General features: G+C 42.0%; 1 protein-coding gene across 1 annotated transcript in view; it reads right to left on the reverse strand.

The window, feature by feature from the left end:
• Positions 1–26021, reverse strand: part of PLCZ1 (phospholipase C zeta 1) — a 135449-nt gene that overhangs the window by 9600 nt on the left and 99828 nt on the right. The window contains 2 exon segments of the mRNA XM_050936347.1: positions 9277–9449; positions 13901–13966. Coding sequence (XP_050792304.1) covers positions 9277–9449; positions 13901–13966 — 239 coding nt within the window.

Raw genomic sequence — 26021 nt, forward strand, 5'->3', positions numbered from 1 at the left:
GCCAGGGACTAGTTCTTCTGTTTCAGGAGCATCAGTCCTAGTGAAGCTATGAATTCCCTGGTGCCAGGCCCCTTTTGTGCTGCCTGTGTTGTTGGCACCATCAGACCATATGACCACTTACTTTTTGCAGACTCCAGAGGGCGCCCACTAATGCGAAGTGCCAGGCTTTGAACACAGCAACATCTGGCTGCTGGCCTGGCTCCTGATGTGCCCTGTTGGATTGCAGTGGCTACCTCAGTGACGGAGGCCATCCCAACCCGAGTGCACTACCCCTGGATGCACTGCTAGAGATACCCAAACCTCTGTGCAGCTCCTGCAGGGAGGGACTGGCCTGCACAGCCACCGAGGTTAGCAGCTGCTGTGTCCCACTTGCCGGGAGGTGGTGTGTGTCTGTGTTTTGCTACTGGACTTGCAATTTCATGTGCCAATTCCTTTAATATGCTTGGATGGAGATTATCTGGGCCCCTTGAATTGATTGCATTAAACTGTTTGAGTTTGTTTGCCACCTCAGATGTAATTTCTGCTTCCATATCCTCGGTCCCATTAGTCTGCCAAAGTTCTCTACCGTTTAGTTCAGTTTTGCATTAGGTGCCGGCATCAAGCCTAAGAAACAATTTAAGACATTCACCCCTTTTCCTGCCTTCTATCCATGTCAGCTGCTTGGGGTACCTATGTGAGGTTTATACTCCCTTGCAGTGCTAGCCTCATCAGGCATTCATGCCCAGAAGGCATTAGAACAGGCTGTTGGATCATTCAGGCCCTAAAGCACAGGCCTCAGCATCGAGGGTTCAATTCACTTCTGTACCAAACCCATTGCTGAATGGCTGAAACCTGGAACCCCATCTTTGGCTTTGGTACCAACAGCCCCATCCTCCAAGAAAGGCGATGACACCAGCCCTTTGAAGCCAGCGGGTCATCAATCACAAAGGAAACCTGCGCCTCATGTGCTCTGACACACAGCCTTCAGCCTTCTCCTGTATAGGTATCACACGCTGTCATTGGGAACATTTTTTTGCACTCACTTTATGCTCTGCTACAATTCAGGTTAGAGAAAGGCTTTACGCTAAAGTCTCCTCCAGCTCTATAGTCTTGGAACATGTCTAGAACTTAAATTAGACTGACCTATTTATTGGCTTCCTAAAAGTTAATGTAGCTGCTGTTTTTGCATATCACCAACCTGTACCCAGATTCTCCCATGCCACAGTTATCCAATTTCTGAAAGGGCTAGTCAACATCTTCTCCCTTCAAAGGATCCTGCTTCTATGTTTGCATTTAGTAATAGTGAATCTCATGGAATCACCATTCAAGCCCCTTTGGAGCTGAAACACTGGATAGCTATTAATTGCCTCAGCTAGGAGGATTAGCGAGTGTCAGGTCCTGACAGCAGACCCGCCTTATACCATTATACAGAAAGATATCTCTTTGTCCTCAACTAAAATTCATCTCTATAGTAGCAATTCATCCCTAGTATCACTCCTAGTTTTCTTCCAAAACTTCATTCCTTCCCCAGTGATGCACATCTTCACATACTGTATATGAGGCGAACTGTCTGTTTTCACTGAGTGAAAACTAAGACTTTCCATAAATCCATTTCTGTCACACACAGAGAGAGAGGCAAAGAATAGACTATTTATGCTCAAAGGGCATCTAGATGGATCACCTTGTGTGTCCATATTCATTATAGAAAAGTTAGCTTCCCATCCCAACAGGAATTAAGGCTTGCTCTATATGTGGCACAGCCACCTCGGTAATGTGTGAAACAAATACCTGTAGAGGCAATATTTAGAGTAGCTACTTGGATTTCAGATCCCACCTTCACTAAACATTAGGTAGTAGATTAGCCTCCAGCTCTGATACCAAATCCAGACAGGCAGTGCTTCAGTTCTCACCGAACTAAAGAATTCCTCAGGCTACCATCCAGTCGAGATGGTATGGCTCACTACTCTCTCACAAGCAGAAATACACAGCGGTCCTCACTAAGGGTTACTTACCAGTAAATGTTGTTCTTCAAGAGTCTGCTCTGTGCATTCACAGTATCCTCCTGCCTACTTCAGAGCGCTCATCATACTATACAACAATGCAGTTCAGAAAAAGAAATTGAACTGGTTTGGAGAGGCACACCCCCTAATATAAATGCCAATGTTGACTGCTGGCATCACTAGGAGTTGCTCATGCAGTTTCAATAGACACGGCTTTGATAGAGGTTCTGTGAGCTTTACGCTGGGGCATCAAACCCACATGTGTGAATGCACAGTCGATTCACAAAGAACAATAACTACCAGTAAGTAACGCTTTTCCCTGAAAGATAGATTGTGCCTGGCCCGTTGCTAGGGCATGAGGTGGGGAGATGGACCAAGAAGCCTTATCTAGCCCTGCACTCCCCACAGTGCAGGGCTAGATAAGGCTTCCTGAGAAAGGCTTATCTAGGCTACTGACTCTGGACAGGGTAGGGGACCCTGATCCCTTCCCACCACATACACACTGGCTAGCAGAGATGACTGACCATAGCGGGAGGCACAAAATGCACAGTCTTCAAGGTCATGCCCATTGCTGTTCCTTTGCATTCCACTTGGTGTGGTGAACTTCCATATTAATGCCGCAAGAGGTTTGAATGAGACAGCTGATTCCAGAAAAGCTCCATGTAAGTATAAGAGATAATTGATATCAGTCATCTTGTTCAGCTAGTTATTGATATTATGACCACCATTGTGTACTATGTAATGTATATGCATTCTGTTGTCCATGTGGCTGGCATGACCAGCCACTGAACAATCAATTAAAGTGATTAAAAACAGGCTTGTCTGATATAAGAAGGCACTTGTAGTAAGATGAATCATATACTAAAACCTTCAACTCTATAGTACAGTGCTCTGATTTTGTTTAGTACTTAAACCTGATAGAACAGAGCCCTGCGTGACCATCCCAGTGTGAACAATATTCTGAACCAGGGACAAAAGAGCTATATACAATACTGATGTGGTGGTAGTTTATCTCAGTACATATATGATGCAATTCAGAAAGTCTTTCAACTATGAATGGAAGGAATCTCTTTTTTAAAAATGTAACTGTAGAAATGTAAAGCATACAAAAATTCCTTTCTACCTTGTTCAACTACATGCAGGAATGACCATCAGGATGACGAATCCACAAGTCTTTTCCTTTCAGTTATGTCTAAAATTTGAGGTGAAATGGGACTGACATGACAAAGTGTCTTAAGGTTTCAGGATTCTGTATAAGCAGTAACACAAAGATCGTCAGAAAGCATCACATGTTTCATCATGGAAAAAGGAGGGCACACAAATCCTCTTGCACATCTGCTGTGCCGCAACATCAGTACATCTATAAGGTTCCTACTGCTCAAAAGTAAGCCTACTGCATTTGCCACAGTCTACCAGCTTACTTGCCTTAAAACTATTTAATTTTTAACTTCTTTAATTTCCTTGGCCACTCACGTTCAAATTAACTTATTTACTTTTCCAGTGACCTGCATGTAAATGTGTTTTGACACTCAACTCTATTTTTTTATTCTCTCTATCCAAACCGTGCTCTTCTAACTGCTCCTTCTCCAGCTCTGCCCCTTCATGTCATTCCTTCTTGGTACAGCCTCGTTCACTTCCTTTCCATAACTGTTGACCATTCTACCTCCTTCCATCCTGCTCCCACCGCTATGCCCGTGAAATCTACCAGTTCTGTTCTTTTTTTACCTGACACAGCTTTCCTTCCCTTCCACTCACCATTAGAGAACCAAAGTACCAGATGTGAGTTTGGAGGCTCTCTAATGGTGAGTAGAAAGAAAGGAAAATTGTGTCAGACAAACTCACATCTGGTAAAATTTCCTCCAACCAGTGTCCCTCAGCCAACCTTTACCTGTCAGAGACTTCTGACCACACTGCCTCTCAGCTCTTTTCCTCTGTCAGCTCTTTTGGCTTCTGACAGAGTAAAGGAGTGCACTTCTTCATTGAGGGACAGGCTGGGAGCCTAAAAACAAAACAGTCTGAATGGAATCAAGGAGGTGCCATGTCCTGTCCTGGGGCTTGGTTACTGAAAAGGTACTGAAAAGGAAGCTGAGCAAGAGAGAAAGGACTAGGAGCCATGCAGGCAGGCCGGCGCTACCATTTAGGCAACCTAGGCAATTGCCTAGGGCGCCAGGATTATTGAGGGGGTGGCATTTTGCCGGAGGGGGGGCAGGCGGCTCCGGTTGACCTGCCGCAGGCATGCCTGCGGAGAGTCCGTTGGTCCGCGGCTCCGGTGGAGCTGCCGCAGGCGTTCCTGCAGACAGTTGGCTGCTCCTGCAGCTCTGGTGGACCTCCCACAGGCCCCACTGCGGCAGCTCCACCGGAGCCTTGGTATCAGCGTGGGGGGTGGCGAAATGGTCGTGCGCCTAGGGCGCGAGAAACCCTGGCGCCAGTCCTGCATACAGGTGACAGTCTCTTTTAAGTAAGGTGATCACCCACCCCTTATTTTAAGGAACCATCCCTTATTTCATTGATTTAGCCCTTGGGCTGACCATCTATCCCTTATTTGAAGATGTATTGACATGTATTAAAACTGATAATAAGTAGGGCTCCATGTCTATCATGGAGCTTGCAGAAGTCACGGATTCCGTGACTTTCCATGACCTCCGTAATTCCTGCAGCTGCCAGTGTGGCTGACCTCAGGGCCCCCCCAGCAGCTGGCCCCAGCTGCTCGGGCAGCCCTGGGGACAGTCACACTGGCTGCTGCTGGAGCGGCTCTGCAGCCAGCTGCCTGGGCGGCCCCATAGCCAACCACACTGGCACTGCTAGAGCGGTCCGAGGGCCAGCCGCAACAGCTGCTGCTCAGGCAGCCCAAAGCAGCTGTCTCCAGGGACCACCCAAGCAGTTGCCAGTGTGGCTGGCCCCAGGGCCCACCTGAGCAATGGTCCTGGAGGTGGCCAGAGCAGCCTCTGCTCTGTGGGCCCCCACAGCTGGTGCCATAGGCCTCGGTAGCCTGGCAGCTGGTGCTACTAGACCTTGTCCTCCTCCCAGAGCAGCAGTCCCCCAGAGCAGTGCCCCCCCCCCAAGCTGCCAAGGTTTAGTCAAGGGTATTTATAGTACAAGTCATGGCCAGCTTATGGGTTGTGAATTTTTGTTTATTGCCTGTGACCTATCCATGACTTGTACTAAAAATACCCGGGACTTAATTAAAGCCTTAATAATAAGCACCATTTTAAACATTAAATTGAAGCTTCTGATAATTTCACTGTAGACTTGAGGACAGTAGAAATGTACATTTGAGAGAAAAATACATGATATGCCACAGAAAATGGTGTGTCCCTAAAATGTCCCTTAAAATAAAGTATTGTGTCCTATCTTTCATGTTGTTGTCCCTTATTTCCATCCAACAAAGGTGGTCACCCTTGTGATGGTGTACCCCATAAGTATTTATGGGAATATGCTTATGGCTATATATATGATATAACTGGAATATGTGTTATGCTACATATGCCATGTAACATATCTATGTAAAGGTTATGAACTACTGACTATGTTCCTCCTATTCGTATGCATGTATCATTTTTGTACTTCAAGTTAGGAATATTGGCTGTATACTTGCTCGATTTTAACTAGCCTAGTAGAGCATTTGGTCAGCTTCTTGAGAAAAATTAAGTGCCCAATCAAAAACCACTTAAGCCAACAATGAACTTGAAAATGCCCATCCACATCTGAGCTTTTACAGGAATGTGGCTTGGCTGGTAAAAGCTGAGTCATGCATGGACATGTGGCTTGCCCATGTGATTCCAAAACTCCATCTTGGAGCTGGACTTTGCATAGGAGAGAGGAGGGGTTCTCCACCCACAAGAGAAAGTCTATTTAACCCCCTGGGGAGACCCCTCCATTTTGTCTTCAGCTGGCTAAAGAGAGAGCCTCTCCACCCCCAAGGATACCTGAAAGAAACTGGAACAAAGGACAGTAACTACAGGGGGTGTGAGTGATTGCTGGACCCAAACTAGAAGGAGAGTAGTCTGTAAAAGGGAGCTTACTTGAACTGGTGAGGATTTTATCTATATTCAGTTTTGTTACTGTACTAGACTTAGATTTGCGTGTTTTATTTTATTTTACTTGGTAATTCACTTTGTTCTGTCTGTTACTGCTTGGAACCACTTAAATCCCATTTTCTGTATTTAATAAAATCACTTTTTACTTATTAATTAACCCAGAGTATGTATTAATACCTGTGGGGGGCGTGCAAACAGCTGTGGATATAGCTCTTTATCAGTGTTATAGAGGGCAAACAATTTATGAGTTTACCCTGTGTAAGCTTTATACAAGGTACAATGGATTTATTTGGGGTTCGGACCGCATTGGGAGTTGTGCATCTGAGTGTTAAAGACAAGAACACTTCGTTAGCTGCTTTCAGGTTAAGTCTGTGGCTCTGGGGCATGTGGTTCAGACCCTGGGTCTTTGTTGGAGCAGACTGGCGTGTCTGGCTCAGAAAGACAAGGTGCTGGAGTCTCAGGCTGGCAGGAAAAGCAGGGGCAGAAGTAGTCTTGGCATATCAGTTGGCAGTTCCCAGGGGGGTTTCTGTGATTCAACCCATCACAACCCTACGTTCCAACTCCAGGGGAATAGCCTGACCAACTTTGTTTGATGATTCTAAGTTTAGGAGCTCTGAACCAGGGCCCTGAGGTAAAGCCTTTATGAACTTTGTTAAGACCGCTCCTTCCCTTATGTAGCATGATCAGCTGAACTGGCACCAGAGGGACCATGTTCCTTACAGGGTGAGTTATTGAAGGGATACCAGGAAAACAGGGAACGTAGGAAGTTAGGCTGGAAGCAACGCAGCCACATGGACAGAGCAATGCACAGAATTTAGTAAAGTTTCACTTGTTCAAATTAACCTGCGTTCAGCTTCACTCATGGCTAATGAAACACCTTCTTAAAGTGGACATCATTTCTTTAGTTGTTTTGCCTTCCCCTTGCTTGTTTCCTGTACAAATAGCAAACTAGTTTCCCCCATTCATGAGCCTGGTAATTAACTCAATCTCTTCTTTATTGTGAACTGTTTTCTCTTTGACGCTTGTATCTGCATTTTCTTTCTCTAATCACCATCTCCTGTCCTTCAGTGTTGCCTGATCCCCCTCCCTTTAACCTTATTACTCTTATGTTATGAGGCCCCCATTCCATCAGTCCCTGAGATGTCATTGCTGCCTTGGGCTTCCCGCTACTTAGCCTGCACATTCTTCAGCTCTGTTCTCAACCTAAAATTCTGCTCGCGCACCCTTTCTCTTCTGTACACAATCACTTCCTCTCTGTTACTAGTTGTCCTAACTAACTCCTAGACCACAACCCAGGTTTTTTCCTCATCTTTTACAACTCTATATAAATAATGAATAATATAATTGATGTATATGCATGAGAGCTTGAAATCATTAATTCACTTCCATCATGTAATCAGTGTGCTCACTATTAGGGTAGTATGATGTGCAGAATAAGGCACACACATTGTGTAATTATTCTACAATCCTTATTTAATTAATGTCTTATTCCTGCAATTTATTTCACTGACAGAAATGAAACATCAATTATACATTAATTCTATGCTAGTTAAATAGCATTTAAATAAGTAGTACACAGTATGATCAGCGATAACATTTCATTATGAAACTAGTTTTCTAATGATTGAGAATATGAAAGTTTCTTTTTGGAGTTGAAAAGAAATAAGCTCTATTGTAAGGGCTTTTTAAAACTAAACCAGGATTTTCATGACAGTAAAGCACAGAGGGTGTCCTCCAAATTTTTTACAATTCTGTCTTTTACCAAATTAATGTTATCATAATATATATGCTATGCCTAATATTTAATTAAGAAAACATGATAAATTAGAGCTTGTAGAGCTTGATCCTGCTCCCATTGTGACAGTACAAGTTTTCCTTTACCACATATAACATGGACGATCATATAGCTGAGACTAACCAGGTTTGCTCTTTTACGTCACCAGTTTTTAGCTTAGTGTAAGTTTATAAATTATAGTTGAAGGAAGACCCAGATGCCTTAACTTGGCTTTACAGTTTGTGTCTTCAGAGCAGTTGCTGGTCTGCCTATCTTCTCTCAGTTCTTCAGGAGGTGCCAGGGTGGTCACTTCCCAACTCTACCACCATGATCTTTAGATGTGGCACCACCTACTACAGGCCACTTTTACCCCATCCAAGCCACAGAAAGCCATCTGGATTTTGGGGTTGGGACAAAAATTCATCATAGGGTATAAGGATTAGGGATACACCATGCTGTCAGGTACCGCACAACTGAGCTGACTGCAGAAAAACCTCATAATCTTTACTGTATAAAACATTCTAAAAGATTTTGAGGTTTTCCTGCAGTCAGCCAGTAAGAAAACTTCAGGGTTTTCCCAAGTAACTGTGCACTAAGGGTTATAGGGCTCCTCTTATTTGGTATGGGCCTCTCCTATAGTGGAAAGGACATAGTAGTGGACTGTCCCACACTGGACAGCTGTCCATAAAACCCGCTTGAGGGAGTGGCCACTCTGTGCCCCTAAAAAATGTGAGGCAGTCCACTGCCCTCTCCCGCCCCCATGCAGTGATTAGAACAAAATGCAAAGTGATGGGGAAAGAGGGATTGGGGAAGGGGGCAGAGAGGGAAAACCTGTGTGGAGAAAGTGGAAGGCTATGAGGTTCATGAAAGTAATGGTAACCACCCAGATTCCAGCTGAGTTCTGTGCAAATCTTTTTTTATGTCCTTAGTGTCTAACAACAGCACTGTATACTAAAGACGTAAGCATAGTTTTACCCTGTTGCAACTCACACATCTCATAAGATAATTAGATATCTACCTCAGTACAAACCATATTTATATTTTTAGACCCCATTTTCTACACGTTACTTGTTTCCCAGAACATCAAGGGAAAGGAGTGTCTTTAAGCAAAATGATGTGAAATGAAACTAAGAAACCATACAAGCAATACTGACTATAATATGTTGGCACTATGATATCAAGGAGCTTTATAGTTCTAAATTATCCAATAATCTTAGGATGACCAGATGTCCTGATTTTATAGGGACAGTTCTGATTTTTGGGTCTTTTTCTTATATAAGCTCCTATTATCCCCCCACCCCCTGTCCCGATTTTTCACATTTGCTGTCTGGTCACCCTAAATAAGTTTAAGGCACAATGAGCTTTTGAAGAAAAAGAAAAGGTACCAGTACTAAATACTTATGAGAGGCAGTTAATATAGTTCAGATAATTCAATGAGAGATATTTCCATAAATTAGAAATGAGATTGTCAATAAACCACCCTTACCCTTATTGAAAGAGTTATTGGATTATGGTTTCCTGTTACATTATATGGATTAAACTGCGTAGCAGAATCTCTCATGAATTCTGGTTTTAGAAGATAGCCACAACAACCGTTGTCCATAAATTTTCCATTTTGCAGCTCCATTTGTAGTCCAGGTGTCTGGAAATTTAAGGCCACTGTAAGAAAAATAATATTTTGAATATTGCAGATAACAATGCTTCAGAATTAACCTAACACTAGTTGTAGTTTAAACAACTATTAAAATGAAATAATAATAGATTGTCACATGCAGGATGCCATTGTCTTCACATGTAGGACGCTGCTATCTTTTCAGTTTGGTAGTAGGCACTAAGGCAGTGTTCTGCACTGAAAGGCCTGCCAGCCAGTGGCAGTTCCATGGACCCTAAGTGTGGCTTGCTAAGTTCCCTGTAAGCAGCATGCCGCAGGGCCACGCAGCAGATTATAAATATCTGTGCAGCAGCTCTAAAGGGCCATGCAGCAGGGACCTGGAAAGGAGAAATGTAAGGGGTGGGTGGGAACTGGCCCCAAGCTCCCTGCTGCTGGAGGGGAAAGAGGGGCCTCTTCTCTGGAGCTCCATGCTGCCTGTGGGCAGAGGAGAGAGAAAGGCCTTTCCCCTGGAGCTAGCTGCTGCCTGCCAGCAGGGGGGAGAGAGGCACCCCTTCCCTGGAGCTAGCTGCTGCTGGCAGGGAGAGGGCTAGGGGGAGTCCTCTGGCCCCAGCCCTGGGACAGCCTGTCTGCACTCCAAACTCCCATCCCCAGCCCGACCCAAACCCACATCCCCAGCCAGAGCCCTCACCCCACCGTTGCATCCCAACCCTCTGCCCCAGCCCTGATCCCCCTCCTGCACCCTGAACCGCTTGTCCCTGGCCTCACCCTGCAGCCCTCACCCCTGCACCTCAACCCTCTGCCACAGCCCTGAGCCGCCTCCCACATCCCAAACCCCTCATCCCTAGCTCCACCCTAGAGCCCTCACCCCCAGCCAGAGGGATGAAAAGGAAACAGAGGAAGAAATTGACCAACAAACATTTGGATTGAGATGACAGCTTACAAATACTGCATGAACAAAGTCAAGGAGGAACAGACACACTTTCGCTCATCCAGTTTTTAAAGTAAATGTCACATTATTCTGCTCTTAAAAATTTACTCACATAGATGACTTTTTAATTCCATATATTTTTCCTGGTTATTATTTTTAAAAGGATATCATTTTATTGTACAAATAGACTTTGTTTTAGTTACATAAGTGGCTTTGTAACATGACATCATTAAGAAGTAGTAAGCAATGTGTTAATTTAGTAGTTGATGTGGCTCTCACATTGAAGGTTTTTTGCCAAAGTGCCCCCCCACTTCAAAATTAGTGAAGAACGCTGCACTAAGAGATTATCCATGTACCATGAGTGCAAGTGTGTGAGCGTGAGAGTTACCCTCTGTTCTCTGCTGTTGCACTGTACTCTGTTCTTTCCATATACTTTACAAATGCAACCCTTGGGAAATACTTGAGCATTTTTTTCTAACTTCTGACCAGACAGCACGTGTGAAAAATCAGGACAGGGGGTAGGGGGTAATAGAAGCCTATATAAGTAAAAGTCCCCAAAATCGGGCCTGTCCCTATAAAATCAGAACATCTGGTCCTATCTGCACTGCATCTATAAGTGAACCCTGGCTAAGTGAAGTTCTGCTGTGGAACTACATGTGGCAATTGTACTAATTTAATCAAAAATGGATGTCACTTTTGACAAGATGGCCAGGAAGCCCAAGAAGTTTCAAGTTTAATTAAAATTTTTCATTGCAAATATGTTTATGTATGGTGAGGAATGATTGTGAACACTTTTTTAATTGCTATGTGAACAAAATACTTTCTCAGCGCTTAAGCTGCTGATTTTTATCCATTCACACCTTTCACATTTTCCTTTTCCCAGCAGCTCAGACCATTTTCTGTTTGCTGCAGCTGCAATGTGGAAATAAAACAGCGCACTTCTTAGCAAGATATTATAATTCATGAGATAAAGCCAGCACTGCTCTAGAGCCACTTAATGAATTTTTCTCTGTTCCAGCATCTTGGAGTTTCTTGTTCATATTCATCATGGAAAATTCACTAGTCAAACAAGTAAAGAACTAATATGACATGTATTAAACAGTATGATGATAAAAAAGTATTTACTTGATGTCCTGACAGCTAAAAAATGAGGCCTTTAAGTACTACAAGTCATTTCTAATAATAATGCAGGAAGAAAGCCTCATTCTGTGTTCCATGAGATACTCCTGAGGACATTCTGCACCAAAAAATTAAAAATTCTGTGCACAATATTTTGCAAAATTCTGCAAATTTTATTTGTCAATAAATAAATACAGAGGCTCCGGCATGGCAGTGGGGAGCACAGGCCACTGGCTGTATGAAGGTGGAAGATCCTTCCGCCATGACGCGGACTCAGTGGTGAGACTGCACCCGACCCTAACACAGCACAGTGCCTGGGCCTGCCCTAGAAACACCCTGGGGCCATGCCTCTCTGGGCTCAGTGCACTAGGTGGGGCTGGATCCAAGTGTGGCAGAGCTCAGTGGGGGGTGGGGGGATCCAGGTGTGTGGGTGGGAGCATATTTTGTGGGACAATCTGGGTGCAGGCAGCTCAGTGGGGGGGTCTAGGTGTGGTGGATCTGGATGCACAGAGGCTTATTTGGGTGGGTTCCAGGTGCAGAGGCAATCAGACTCTGCAGGGGCTCAGCAGAGGAGTTTGGGGAGAGGGTCTCAGAAGGGGGGGGTCCGGGTACTGGAGGAGTGGGTCTTGGTGGGGTGGGGGTCTGAGTGCAGCTAGTTGGTGGTCTGTGATGCGGGGGTCTGGATGTGGGAACTCAGCGTGGTGCAAGGGATGGGGCATCAGGGTGGGGGTTTGAGTGCAGGGAACTCAGTGGAGGGCTGTCTGGGTGCAGGGGGGCTCCAGATGCAGGGGTTGAGGTTCAGTGGGATGAGGTTTGGGTATGGAGGACGTCCTGGGTGAGGCTTGGCAGGAATGTCTGGGTATGGGAGGTCCAGATGCACAGCGGTTGGGTGGATTGGGAAGCAGCTCCCCGTACAGTGACCCCTCCCTCCACAGCTCAGGAGTGATGGGGGAAGGAAGCAGGAGAGGATGCTGAGCTTCCTGCAGCTGTGGGAGGTTCTGGGGTTGGGTCTGACACAGCACCAGCCACTCCTTGCAGGGGAAGAGGAAGTCCTGTGCTTTCCTGCCTCTAGGCCAGCTGGGACTGGCAGCTGATCCTGGCTCAGGGTAGGAGCCACTGGCTGGGGTGTCCCCAGCCAGCGGTGATTTACCTCTTCGCTAACTGCTCCGCGTGTCTGAAATGTTTTACCTGTGCTACTAGTGAGTGGGGCATGACTGCTCTTGCAGCTTTTCTTTGCTTCCCTGTCAGAAAGTAATTTTGTTGTGGGGAAGCAAAGAAATCTGCGAGAGACATGAATTCAAATTCCCCCAGGAGTAATGAGAGAATGCAATCTACTAAATCAATATGTAGCAAAATTCAAAATTCTTTGTCTCAAGGAGAAAGTGCAAGAAGCTTGGATCCTTCTTTCTTACAAAAACTTCTTCACCATTTAACCAATTCACTTTTGATTTCTGTAGTGATATTTATAAAATATCCAATTGTTTATGATTCGTACTGCAAGAAACCTGGAGTTCATTTAATCCTTTCATGTCAGATTCAGATTTTAAAAGCAAGATGCCAGTACTAGCAATGAATGCACTGGAATGTTTACTACCAAGGAGTTATAACATAAAGTAGGTCAGCATGTCTTTGGTGATGGTATCGTTTTAAGTGTGCAGCTGAAGTGAATCAAGACAAAAACAAAACAGTGATGGCTTCAAATAGCAGTGAAAAAATTGCAATTTTTTTTAACTTCTGTATGATGAAATAAACGACATGAATGTACATAATTAAACTGCTGCTAACTTTGCCAAGCTTCATAAACTGCTAAACAGAAACACCCAATATAACACACAATGGGGAATATTTGATGGTGTCTTGTATTAGGTAACATACTACTGTGGTACAAACATAGAGCAATACTATCGTGAATTGATACCCCAGAACACCAGCACTGTATTTTTACTTATTTTTTTTGCCTCAAATTAGAAATTAAAAATGTACTGAGGATAAGATTCTTAATTTAGCCATTAAAGTCAATATGGCTACATAAGTGTAACTGAGATAAGATTTCAGTTGAAGATTTTTGTTTTACTATATACATATATGCTCGACTTTTATTTCCTAATCATTCAGTGAAAATATCAGCAACGTGACTGGTGAACTTGGCCTGTCCTGGCATGTCTATTATTCAGTTGTGCCTGTCTGTGAACAGTAGCTGAAACAATTCCCATTTTGACTGACTGGATTAAAGAAAGAATACAAGTTTCTATTGTCATCCCAGGTTCTTAACTGTCTTTTCTAAATGGATCATAACAAGACAGATGCCCCAGCAATACTGAAACTAAACCAACAGTTTTCAAGGGGAGCAAGAACACATTAATCTGATTCCACTCCCTTTCTCTAATCCTCTATTGAACCAAATTTGTGCAGTCACCTTTAATCAGTTCTCAAGCACAAAGGTAAACAGACCTGCATGAACTATTGCAGCAACACTGAAGATCTACAGGAAATGGTGCAAAAGATTCTGGGGCACATCTGAGGAGGGCAGGAGGTGAAAGGAAGACTGTGGCATCAAAATATGAAAAGCACTGAGAAACCTTGCTTTAAACTAATATTTTCAAGTAGTTACATGTAATTGACCTAAAGATCTGGTTATGGAATAGCAGCAAGGACATGAACAGTACTAAGTCAGGCTTCTCCCCTTGGTACACACTTTAAACATTTGTAGACTATTAGCGTGCTTCCTCTTAAGTCAGTCCCTCCAGCCTCCCAGTCATTTTCGTTACTCTTTTCTGAACTTTCTTCAGAACATCAACATCTAAGTACCGAAAAGGCATGAATCTCCCGAAGGCTTGACAACACAGAGACTTCAAGGTCTACTGAATTTGTTTCATGTGGAGATATACCATGGATATTAAAAAACTCTATTGCAGCTGTCAGGCCCTGTAATCGGGTATACAAACCCCACACAAGTGGAGAAGGGGTTAAGCAGCTGCTTTGGACCCAGGCAGCTCCACCTGCAAAGCATGCGTGGCTTGGAGGAAGAGCTCAAAAGGAAAGCAGCTCAGCTCAGGAAGGCAGCAGACAGTGGAGGTGAACTGACCTGCCTTCTGAGCCCTTCGGAAGGAGCTCCAGCTACCTGCGGTGTGGCTGTAATAAAGTTGCCAAACTCAAAGGGAAGAGACTTGTGAGTCTCAGGAGGTCTGAGACTTTATCTTTGATTCCAGGTATTTAATGCCTTTACTTTACTGTTGAGAAAGAGGGATCTGGTAGGGAGTGATTGGGGGAGGCAGCAGTATAGCACTTTGGTGGTACAGACAGAGCTGCTTACACTGGGCCCTGGATTGGAACCTGGCAGACATGGTGAGCCTGAATTCCCCTACCAACACCTATGGGTGCCAAAGGCAGAAGCTGACCCCCAAAACAAAGAGTCTAAGGAAAAGAAGTGTCTGAGAACAGACAGGTTAAGATGCTGAGACCTCAAGCCAGAGGGAAGACCTGGACCCCTGCACCTAGCCCAGGGGGCTGCCCCATTGCTGGACTTTTTATAAATCCCAAAAGGGGATGGCACAAAACATGTGACCTGGCCAGAGGACTGAATCACAGAAGGGGGAGACCACCACAGGACCAGAGTGGCTGCCAGTGGAGAAGTTCCACGAAAGAATAGAACCTGCCACACCCTGCTCAACCATGGGGTAGCCACTGCGGTGAGTGATCCCCTTCACAGGCCCTATGTCAACATCATCTTTGCAGATACCTTCCAGCTCTGGCAAATCCTACCAGATATAAAATGTTGATATAAAATGTTGTTGATATAAAATGACCTGAATCCCAACTAGAGTTCAATTAAAAGAAGGCTTTGAATTAAGTCATGTCTGTCAGGATTCCAATGTATTCCAGTTGTCTTTTCAGCTAAATCTGTGACTTTGAATAGTTTATCAGGGACCTAGCACACCAAAGGTGTCATAATATAGCCATGGATTCCTTCCAGCATGCTGCCCATGATCAGCCAGTTGTCCATCTGTATAGTTATGAGAACTGCCACTAAGCACTTTGTGAATACGTGGTACCAGCTCCAGCCCAAAGAAAATACAAAGAATTTGTAGCAGTGTTCATATATGACAAATCTGAGATACATCATGTGCTTAAGACGTATATCCCGTACTACTAGTGTTTGCGTGGTTCATAGCTCATTGCTGTAATCTAGAACAGTGGTTTTCAATGTTTTTTTCATTTGCAGAGCCCTAAAAAAGTTTCGAATGCAGGTATGGACACCTTTAGAAATTCAACCTGTGGTCCATGAACCCCTACTGTAGAAGTCTTTGACTGAAAACTGATTGAACAGAATTCAACTATAAATGTTGCGCGTGCTCAGCACAGGATTTGACACAGCATGAGAAAGGGCGCTAAACGGTGGGCTTCTATGGTAAGAACAGCACTTCTGGGTTTTGACCTGTAGGTGGAGATATTCACATACTTTTCACTGAGCAGAAAAACAGAATACCTTTTCTGGGATCTGAAACTCTCTTTTCATAGTCACCTTTTTGTAGACTCGTTAGAAGTAGTCTGCAGACTCTTAGGGGTTCATGAACCACAGATTGAAAACCACTGGTCTAGAAGAAGTATGATAGGGTATACGAAGAGATGCAATTTTGAAAAAAAAAATACCATGTAAAATTTTAAGTCTTAGATGTCAGGGAATTGGGCAATACCTAGATTAAAAACTTATGTCCTCTTTTGCTCAGTGGCATGGTCTTGATGAGCTTCTTTGCCAGGAGACACTGAACCTTGTGCAATCTCACTTCCTGCTTTTGCTGAGCTTGAAGGTGGAACTTTGTAATAATTTCTCTGTAATGTGCTTTGTGACCCTGCCAAACTGATTATTTATTTTGGCTGTTTCTAAAGCCTTGGGGATTTTTACTGTTGTGTAGCTTTGAACCTCTGACGTATGCTGGAAAGGAACCCAAACATGCTCAGTCTGGGACTATCTCTATATTAGGACATTTTTGGAAAAGATTCCCATTGGTGCTACCATGCTACCACCAGAGAGAGTTTGAGTGTAGGAAAGACTCCAGCAGCTTCCAGTGTTTTTACTACTATGTAAATTAAACTTGTTCCTTAGCTCTCCCATTCAGCACCAAAAGCCCCTTGGTATTGGCGCCCACACCAAACCACAGAGTTTGTTTCAGACTGACTCATTATTGACTCAAAGGATGATATCCTTCACATTGGCCACTGAAGTGGATTACGGAGACTAAAGCTAGTCTTTTCTGAGTCTGCATAGAATCAGAAGACTGAATCTTAGGCAGCTCAGAGGATTTCACCTTCAAGTCTTCCTTAAAACAAAGCCTGAAAGCTGCACTGGTTTTCCCTGGCAGTCCAGGATGTCAAGGACTTTATACACCAAACACTAGCTAGAGGATTGGCCTTCCTCTCCAAGAGGACAAAGCAGTGACTTACAGAGTCTGGATCTAGGAAAACATAGACTGCATTTTAACCTAAGGCTGGGGCCACCATACCGCCATCACCAAGCCAAAATCAGCAACTAACTCCATAAATATGAAGAAAGTTCAAAAAATGACTTGAAAACTAAGAAAATTACTCAAAGATGACACCCTTAACTAACACTGAAATTCTATAAGTAATGATTTACTTAGGGATTTTTAGAGAAAAAGTGAGATTTCTGAAAACCAAACTGAGCTCTGGCATTCTTTGGTTCACAGACAACTGTGGTCGGAAGGCAATCAGGGGTGCTGTATGTCCCATATATAATCTTGGTCTATGAACATTTGGTGCTGCAAGACACTCATATTGCATGCAGTGGGCACAGCTTCTAGAAAGTTCCAGTGGTCCCGCATCACTGGCATGCATCCTATTGGTGGCAATGAACAGAGGCCACTCTGAAGAAAAGTAGCTTAGAATATTATTTTTTGTGTTGTAATAAATATACAGGACAAGTAATCCAGCTAAACAAATATTCCCATTGGGATCTTTACATTGGCCTTCTTTTCAAAAAACATTCTGTGATTTTTAGCTGTGCTACATAATGCTGTATTTAACACAGTTGGTTGTTTTTGGCTTTTTTTGTATTTGCCATACATAATGGCAAAGGGGGAGATTCCAGCTATAAAAATGAGAGTTTGGTGACCTCCAATGGAAGTAGAGCACCTAACTGTCTTTTGAACCTTTAAAATCCATCCCAAATGTTTTAGATTGTATGCAAGCCCCAAGAATATGAATGTGAATGAGCTGAAGACTGTGAATGAGCTGAAGGCTGGTGGTTACATCTCCAACAATTACTTCAGTCAGTTAGGTAAGACTTAGTCAGTCCAGGGTCAAGTAGCAGTTACTTACTATTTTATTTTGAATATATCCAACTAAAAATGAAAAGATAAGATTAACATTATCTTAACTATGGGCCAAATGCAAAACTGATGGAGATCAGTGTAGCTGGATTAAAGTCAGTGGAGCTATGTTGATTTACCATCAGCCTAGGATCAGATACAGTTCCAGTCTTCAACAAAGAACAAGATATTCAGCTAGGAATCCCATCTGGTTCTGCAGTTTGGAAGTGGCACACAATATAGGCTATTAGGACACTTACAAAAGTTACCCAGGCCTATAAGTGTTATATAGTCTTCTAGAAACAGATAATATGGTGTTACCTTGTCTAATTAATTTTGCAAGTAAAGAATGGATTTTGTGAATAAAGAAACTATGATGAAGAAATATATTAATATATAACTGATTAAAGGCATCATTTTTTAAACCAACAAGGAAATCAAGCATTCAAGCAATATCTTGAGTCTCCTAGATCTTATTATAAATGGATACATTTCTTAGTTTGTTGGTTTATTATAAGCATATGAAAATATGTTTAACAAAGCTTACTGAAGCTGCAGTGATCATGGTGCACTGCTGTACACTTCTGTTCCCAAAAGACTGCCATCTGGAAGAATTGCTCCCAGACGTTAAGGCATATAAAATGGGTAAGGTTGGACTAAGATGTCAGAACAAGTTCATGGGCAGCAAAGAACATTGTGTTTTATTAAAAGTTTTTAGTGGATAGTATGTAAGTATACAATTATGTGTCAGGAACTCAGACAGCTCCAGGCATTGTCACCTGGCAACCTGAGTAGCTGGGGTATTTGCACTGTAAAAAACCAAAAGAAATAGTATTTTTCAGTTCACCTAATAGGAATACTGTGGTGCAATCTCTTTATTGTGAAAGTTGAACTTACAAATGTAGAATTATGTATAAAAAAACTGCATTCAAAAATAAAACAAAGTCTACTCAGTCCTACTTCTTGTTAGGCCAATCGCTCAGACAAACATGTATATTTACATTTGTGGGAGATAATGCTGCCCACTTCTTGTTTACAATGTTACCTTAAAATGAGAACAGACATTCACATGGCACTGTTGTAGCCCGCATCTCCAGATATTTATGTGCCAGATGCGCTAAAGATTAATATGTCCCTTCATGCTTCAACCACCATTCCAGGGGACATGCATCCATAATGATTACAGGATCTGCTCAATAATAATCCAAAGCAGTGAGGACCAATGCATGTTCACTTTCATTATCTGAGTCAGATGCCACTAGCAGAAGGTTGATTTTCTTTTTTGGTGGTTTGGGTTCTGTAGTTTCCACATCTGAGCATTGCTCTTTTAAGATTTCTGAAAGCATGCTCCACACCTCATCCCTCTCAGATCTGAAAGGCACTTCAGATACTTAAACCCTGTGTCGAGTGCTGTAGCTATCTTTAGAAATCTCACATTGGTACCTTTTTGCGTTTTGTCAAATGTGCAGTGAAAGTGTTCCTAAAATGAACAATATGTGCTGGGTCATCATCTGACACTGCTATAACATGAAATATATGGCAGAATGTGGGTAAAACAGACCAGGGGGTATACAATTCTCCTCCAAGGAGTTCAGTCATAAATTTAATTAACATATTTCTTTTAATGAGCATCATCAGCATGGAAGCATGTCCTTTGCAATGGCAGCCAAAGCATGAAGGGACATATGAATGTTTAGCGTATCTGGCATGTAAATATCTTGAGACATCGGCTACAACAGTGCCATCAGAACACTTGTTCTCACTTTCAGGTGACATTGTAAACAAGCAGGAGGCAGCAGTATCTCCTGCAAATGTAAACAAATTTGTTTGTCTTAATGATTGGCTGAACAAGAAGTAGGACTGAGTGGACTTGTAGGCTCTCAAGTTTCACATTGTTTTGTTTTTGAGAGCAGTTATGTAACAAAAAAATCTACATTTGTAAATTGCACTTTCACAATAAAGAGATTGCACTTCAGTACTTGTATGAGGTGGATTGAAAAAAACTATTTATTTTGTTTATCATTGTTACAGTACAAATGTTTGTAATAAAAAATTATATACTTTGATTTCAATTACAACACAGAATACAATATATATGAAAATGTAGAAAAACATCCAAACTAAACTTCTCCAGAGTCCATGTACAAGTGAGTATGGAAAAGGATAGATAGGGATGAGGAAGTAGACAGGTACTACGACAATGGGGGTTATATAGACAAGCTATGTGAAAACTTGATATTTCCAAATAATTTTTAAAATGGAAGGTTTTAGGGTGGGTTGGGATGTGGGAGTTGCTACTGATCTATCCATGATCGTTAATTGACTGATTTCTTGTAGGCATCACAGCAGTTGTGGGTTCTGAGAGGGATATGAAGGAGAAAAGCCTTATAGATTAGTTCAGAGTGAGTGAGATGTGGAAGGGAGACATGGAAGAAAGCACCAAGATGAAGGCACTAGTGAGAGACATGGAGAAAGAGTCAGATGAGATTACCATCGTAGTCAGATAAGGGAAAGAGATAAGAGAAAAGCAATGAAGAAGATAGTCACAGAATTGTGACGGCCTTGAAAGTGAGGTCAAGAAATGGAACTCGTTGCAGTGGAAAACAAGGAACCTGTAGTGGGATTCAAGTGGGAATGACAAGCATAGAGTGCTGGTCAAGGACAATTAACATGCTCACTGAATAGTAGAAAGACATGAACTAGTCATTTAAGTAATCTCATGAGGCTAGGATAATGGATGACTTTAAAAACATTAAGTGGCACATGGTATACTGAGCTGGCAGGCAGGTGCACTTGACTGATGACAAGAAAAGACTTTATAGACTTCAAATTTGAGTAAACCATTCAAATTAGATTAGATAGGGACGGAGCATGGAGACAGATTGTAATTAGCTGTGCATAGAAAAAAAGTCTTCCATTTTTGGGAGTAACATTTTAACACAGAAGGTTTCCTGGACTGCAGCAAGATTGTGTCATCATCATCATGCACACTAATCCCAAAGGGATGTAGTTTCCTTGCAAATTGAGCACCACCTGGATTGAGCTCTAGCTAGGTCATTAAAATGGGCTGGCTGTTTAATTTGTCCATTGTTAGCAATCGTATCACGCCACAGAAACTTTTCTAAACCACGTGATTGCTGACTGTGCAGTAGCGTTCCTTGGTAAATATGGTTCATAATTTATTGGTCTTCTATCCTAATAATATCTATATACCAGGAAAAATGCCAGAACTGAACCAGTGTTGATGGAGCTGGTTGGTGGGTTCAGTTCTGAATATCCTCATTGCTTATCTTGCCCTGTCACTTAATATGGAGCTGCAGAAAACATGACATGAATCAAAAATGTCAAGCCACCCCCTCGTTGGCCTTCCTCCGCACCCACGTTTGACTGCTGTACAATAACGGTATAATCATTAAGAGCAAGTATCAGAGGGGTAGCTGTGTTAGTCTGGATCTGAAAAAGCAGCAAAGAGTCCTGTGGCACCTTATAGACTAACAGATATATTGGAGCATGAGCTTTCGTGGGTGAATACCCACATCTGACAAAGTGGGTATTCAACCACGAAAGCTCATGCTCCAATACGTCTGTTAGTCTATAAGGTGCCACAGGACTCTTTGCTGCTTTTACATTAAGAGCAAGATTCTTTGCAAATGCTTGATCCAGAAGTAATCAATGTCCCATTACGTGAAAGTGATTCTGGATAAGAATTCAAGATGAGACCTTCCTGTATCAGTAGTGATACTGATAGATAACGTAGGGGCTCTCTTGAGAGATCTAAAAGATTTGTGTACCAATGTTGCTTAGCCCAAGCTGGAGCTCCCAAAATGATCCAGACCTGACCCTGTGTTCGCTTTCTGAAAATCTAAAGGAGCAACAGAAGCTATAGAAAAGCATGTATTTTAACAGATTTCCTGTCCATCCTGAATCAAAAAGGAGGACATTTTATATTGTCGCTTATGCAACAAGGTGGTCCAGTACAGATTGTTTCAAAGACCATCGCTCATACTGTTCTTCTATTCTATGAATTAAATTGAGAGACAAGATGGGACCAGTACAGCGAAAACTACAGTGAACTAACTTGTCAGTCAATACATTTTCTTCTCCAGGTAGTTGAAGGGGAATATGATGCATCTGATAAGCCAAACAGCAGGCCCAAAGGGCACTGTGATTTCCTAAAAGTTTCTTGGAGCAAGCACCTCCCTGCTGAGGTAAAACACTGTTGCTTTGTCCATTAGCATTTACACTATATGGCCCTTAAGTATATGCAAAAAATATTTCACAGCCCATCTGATGACCTGTAGCTCTCGAATGTGTATGGCGTTTTACTTCCCATAGTTACAATGACCCCGAACAATCTGTTCTTAGAAAAAGGGCCCTTCATCCAAGATCAGAGGTATCTATGATGACTCCTGTTGAAGAGTGGAGGAGATACCTTTCAGTACACTGTCTAGTAATTTCAGTAAGTTGAAATCGGAGGACTTTAGGGGGGGAAATATTTTGGCAAAGAAAAGCCAATGTTTCGATTATAAAGTTATTGCTTCTTTGGAAAACAACAAGAGTGTGAAGGAGAATTATTTTTAATGGCTACTCAGTTCTTAACAGATGTCATAAAATATGTTTCATAATGATGTGAAACTCCATTTAAACTGTTTTTTAAAGTGTGGAAGACATAAAGAAAGCTGTTTGCTATAGTCTACATGGCTCTTGTATATTACTTGCAATCTTTTCAAATAGTGTTATTAAATCAATATTGAGTATTGAGTATTGGGCTTTGTAAGATTTTAAATTTTTGTTATTGATATAAGGATTTTCTGTGAAACCATCGTACTGATTTTTAGTTTAATGTATAATCAAATTTAAGGAAAGTGACAAAGGGAACTACAGTTTATGTGCTTTGGTATTTTTGAAAGTGATTTCTTCATTAGAAGGAAAGAACGTGAAAAATATAACAAAGGCAAGAATAAATTAAAATAAAGATATAGGTAATTGGATCTAATATAAGACCTCATTCTTCATATATTTTGTGTACTCAAAACTTGAACTTGAAATCAATAGGAGACTGAGATTGAAAGCAGCTTCAAGTTTATAGTTATCTCTCGTTACTCTTATAGGTTTGCGGTAATATTTTCAAAAGCGCCTAAGTGACTTAACTCCTATTTTCAAAAATTACTTAGGTGCTTTTTGAAATTTTTACATCTCATCTTATTAAATGTCATGCTAACTGATAATATATAGGAGTTTACCTGGTCCAGAGAACCAGTAGACCACACTTTACATGAGGAGTAGAAACTTCCAGATGTGAAATTATTTTTAAACCATCTAAAAACATCTGAAACTGCAAATTAGGACCAACCACTTCAAGATGACTGAATATATTTGGTTTATAGATATTTTGTGTACCAAGAAGTGTGCATTCACTTAACAGAAACAGCCTTCAGAGGCTTAGGAGAATCCATATCAGTAGTAAATAAATGTTATCCAAAATAAAATATGATAGTAATCTTTCTCCCTTGCACCATAAGGACAAGTAAAATACTATAATAATACTATTTACACTTACATAGCACTGTACAAATATTAACTAACCTTCACAACAGAACTCTCAGCCTAGACCAATAGAGGCTATGGTGGTTTTACACTACATTAGCAAGACACATGATCCCGGGTTGCTCTAGGGGCTGAAGAGCTCCTTAGCTAGGTCCCTAGGCTATCTACATTGTGTTCAGTTATGGTAGCCTCCCTAGGCTATCCTATGGGCCATGCTTGGCTCACAGAATGCTGTTGCTCCATCCCTGACATGCCCCTCCTTTCACCATTCCCACCCCCCACCAAAATAGCCCCTACACCAGGGCTTCCAGGGGGATCCTCAGAAGGCAAGCTTATAGCTGTTTTCCTCCGTGCCTGCACTGGAGGTTTTGATGACCATCTAAGGGCCCCCTTTACATTGCTCCTGTCCTTATACCAGATATAAGCAGGCCAGAGCATGGGTGAAGGTCTCACCCAAAGTTTATAAATGATAACTTAAGTGATTATAATCAGAAGAGGGCATCTGTTATGATATACTGTGATTCATTTCCTTGTAACTCCTGGTTGGCATGATTAATGACTACATAGCTTGATGAAGCTTGATATGCAATGAATCCATTCCTATTTGTTCTAACTTTTCTTCTTGCTGCATGCAAAGACTATTGCCATATTGTATTATTCACCTTTGGACCTCAATTTCACTATCTATCTCTGCTGTCCGTGCTCATCACTGAAGCATTTCAAAACAAAGGACCTCATCCTGCCAATATTTAGCTATGAGAAGTGCTTAATTTGGGCCAGGGATTGCCACGGCTGAGCCCCAGTATCTCTAGCCTTGGCAGTTCATAGCCCTGGCATCTGTAGGCTTGAGTCCTTCCACCTAATTGCTTGAGCCCAGACACCTCTGTCATTTCAAATTAAGCACTGCTTATGAGTAACTTTTACAGACGTGACTTGTCCTACTGAAATTAATGGGACTACTCTCATGAGAAGTTACTCACGTGCAAACATGTTTGTAGGATCTGGGTCAAAGTGTAGGAACAGTCAGTGTCTGAAGAAGCGTTTGGACCAATTAAATTTTATAGCTATAAAGACATTTTTATCAAAAAAATTAAAGAACTCATTTTACTTTGTCTAATGACTGTCATTTTTTCCTAAGTACTGTACAAGTGTACGTAACTCTACTGCAAAAAACATTTAATTAGTATAAATCATTCATTGTCCATTACCCGATTAGATTTGAAAACTGGTTTCCATGAGGATCCTTTTTCTATGGAGAAGAGTATTTCATGAGAAGAATAAATAAGCATTTCTGACAAACTATTAAAACTAAAATCTAAGTTGCTGTTTCAATTAATTAAGGGAACATGTCAATTTGAAAATTACACTTCTGTCTAAAATTAGTTTATCTGCTATTGTTTCTTGTAACACCTAATATTATTGTACCTGAAAGGCTAGAGAAAAAAATGTATCTCATTGTTTCAATTACTTTGTGGTTTTGACAGCATGTTGTCTATAGTCAGTTGCATTAGGCCCCTCTTCTTTGTGAGAGTATCTAACACAGCAATTAGGAACATGAGATGATAATCCACAAAAATTAGCAGGGTGATTCAGGGCCAGCAGTAGCCACTGACGCTGTTATCACTATCTTGCTTTTTTTTTAAAAAAAATTTGACTAGACTTCGAGTTCACAGTGTCTTTTTAATTGCCTGCAGACATCGATTTAGTGAATTCAGTAACAATGATTTTGATGATGATCATAAAAAAAAAACCTTGATGAAAAGAAAATTCTGTTAACGTGGCTTCCTGGCTAAAATCCATCATAGATTAAATTGGTAAATATTCTAGCAGAAGATAATGTGTTTCATAGAAATCAGGCTGCTTTGTGCTGAGCAGTCATAAACCTGGCATATCTGCGCACTTATGATTTTCCTTTGTAAGAATCTACACAACAATCTCCAGATTGTGGACAGCCCAGGGGTGAGGGATGACAAGATCCAAGCAGTAGAGAACCAAGCTCATAGTTCTTACTGGGTTCCATATTTTGTTAAAGTTATACATGCAATTCTAATTTTCAGCATATTTTTTCCAAATGTATGTGATTGTTAGTACTGTAATCTAGCACCTTATTGACAGCATAGTGTTACCTTCCATTTAAGGTGGACAGAGCACTCAGTAGTATTTAGTAACATAGAATGTATGTATCAACTTTGCAAGATCCAGTCTTTACTCGCTATAATTTTTTGGATAATTATAATAATTTTGCTCTGTAACCTATATTCAAGTGTGGCACTACCGCTCCACAGATTAACAGCAGTGCTTGAAGGCTGGCCTTGCCCTAGAAACCCCGATTGGCTGGGGATGGGCAAGTAAGAAAAGCTGGCCTCTCCCTCCCCACCTCACTCACCCAGAAAGCTCTCAGGAAACCCTGCTTCTGCTGCTGACTCTCCTCTGGGGCTGGGAGTTGCCTTTCTATAGTTCAAGAACCCACACAAGCTGCAGGAAAAGGCATGTGCTGCTACAGCAAACTTGAACTGGCCTGAGCTCAGGGCTGGTGGCTAGGCCCAGTGAGCAGCCTGTGTGTGTGTCCTATGAGTCTGCACCAAAAGCAAGAATAAGCCACTGCCCAAAGGGAAAGAGGTGCCTTAATCTGTACTTAGCTGGAATTAGAGTTCCTTTTAGACATCTTGGTTTTATGTCTTACTCTCAATGACACTGAT

The sequence above is a fragment of the Gopherus flavomarginatus genome, chromosome 1, assembly GCF_025201925.1.
Source record: "Gopherus flavomarginatus isolate rGopFla2 chromosome 1, rGopFla2.mat.asm, whole genome shotgun sequence".
In the NCBI taxonomy this organism is placed as follows: domain Eukaryota; kingdom Metazoa; phylum Chordata; order Testudines; family Testudinidae; genus Gopherus; species Gopherus flavomarginatus.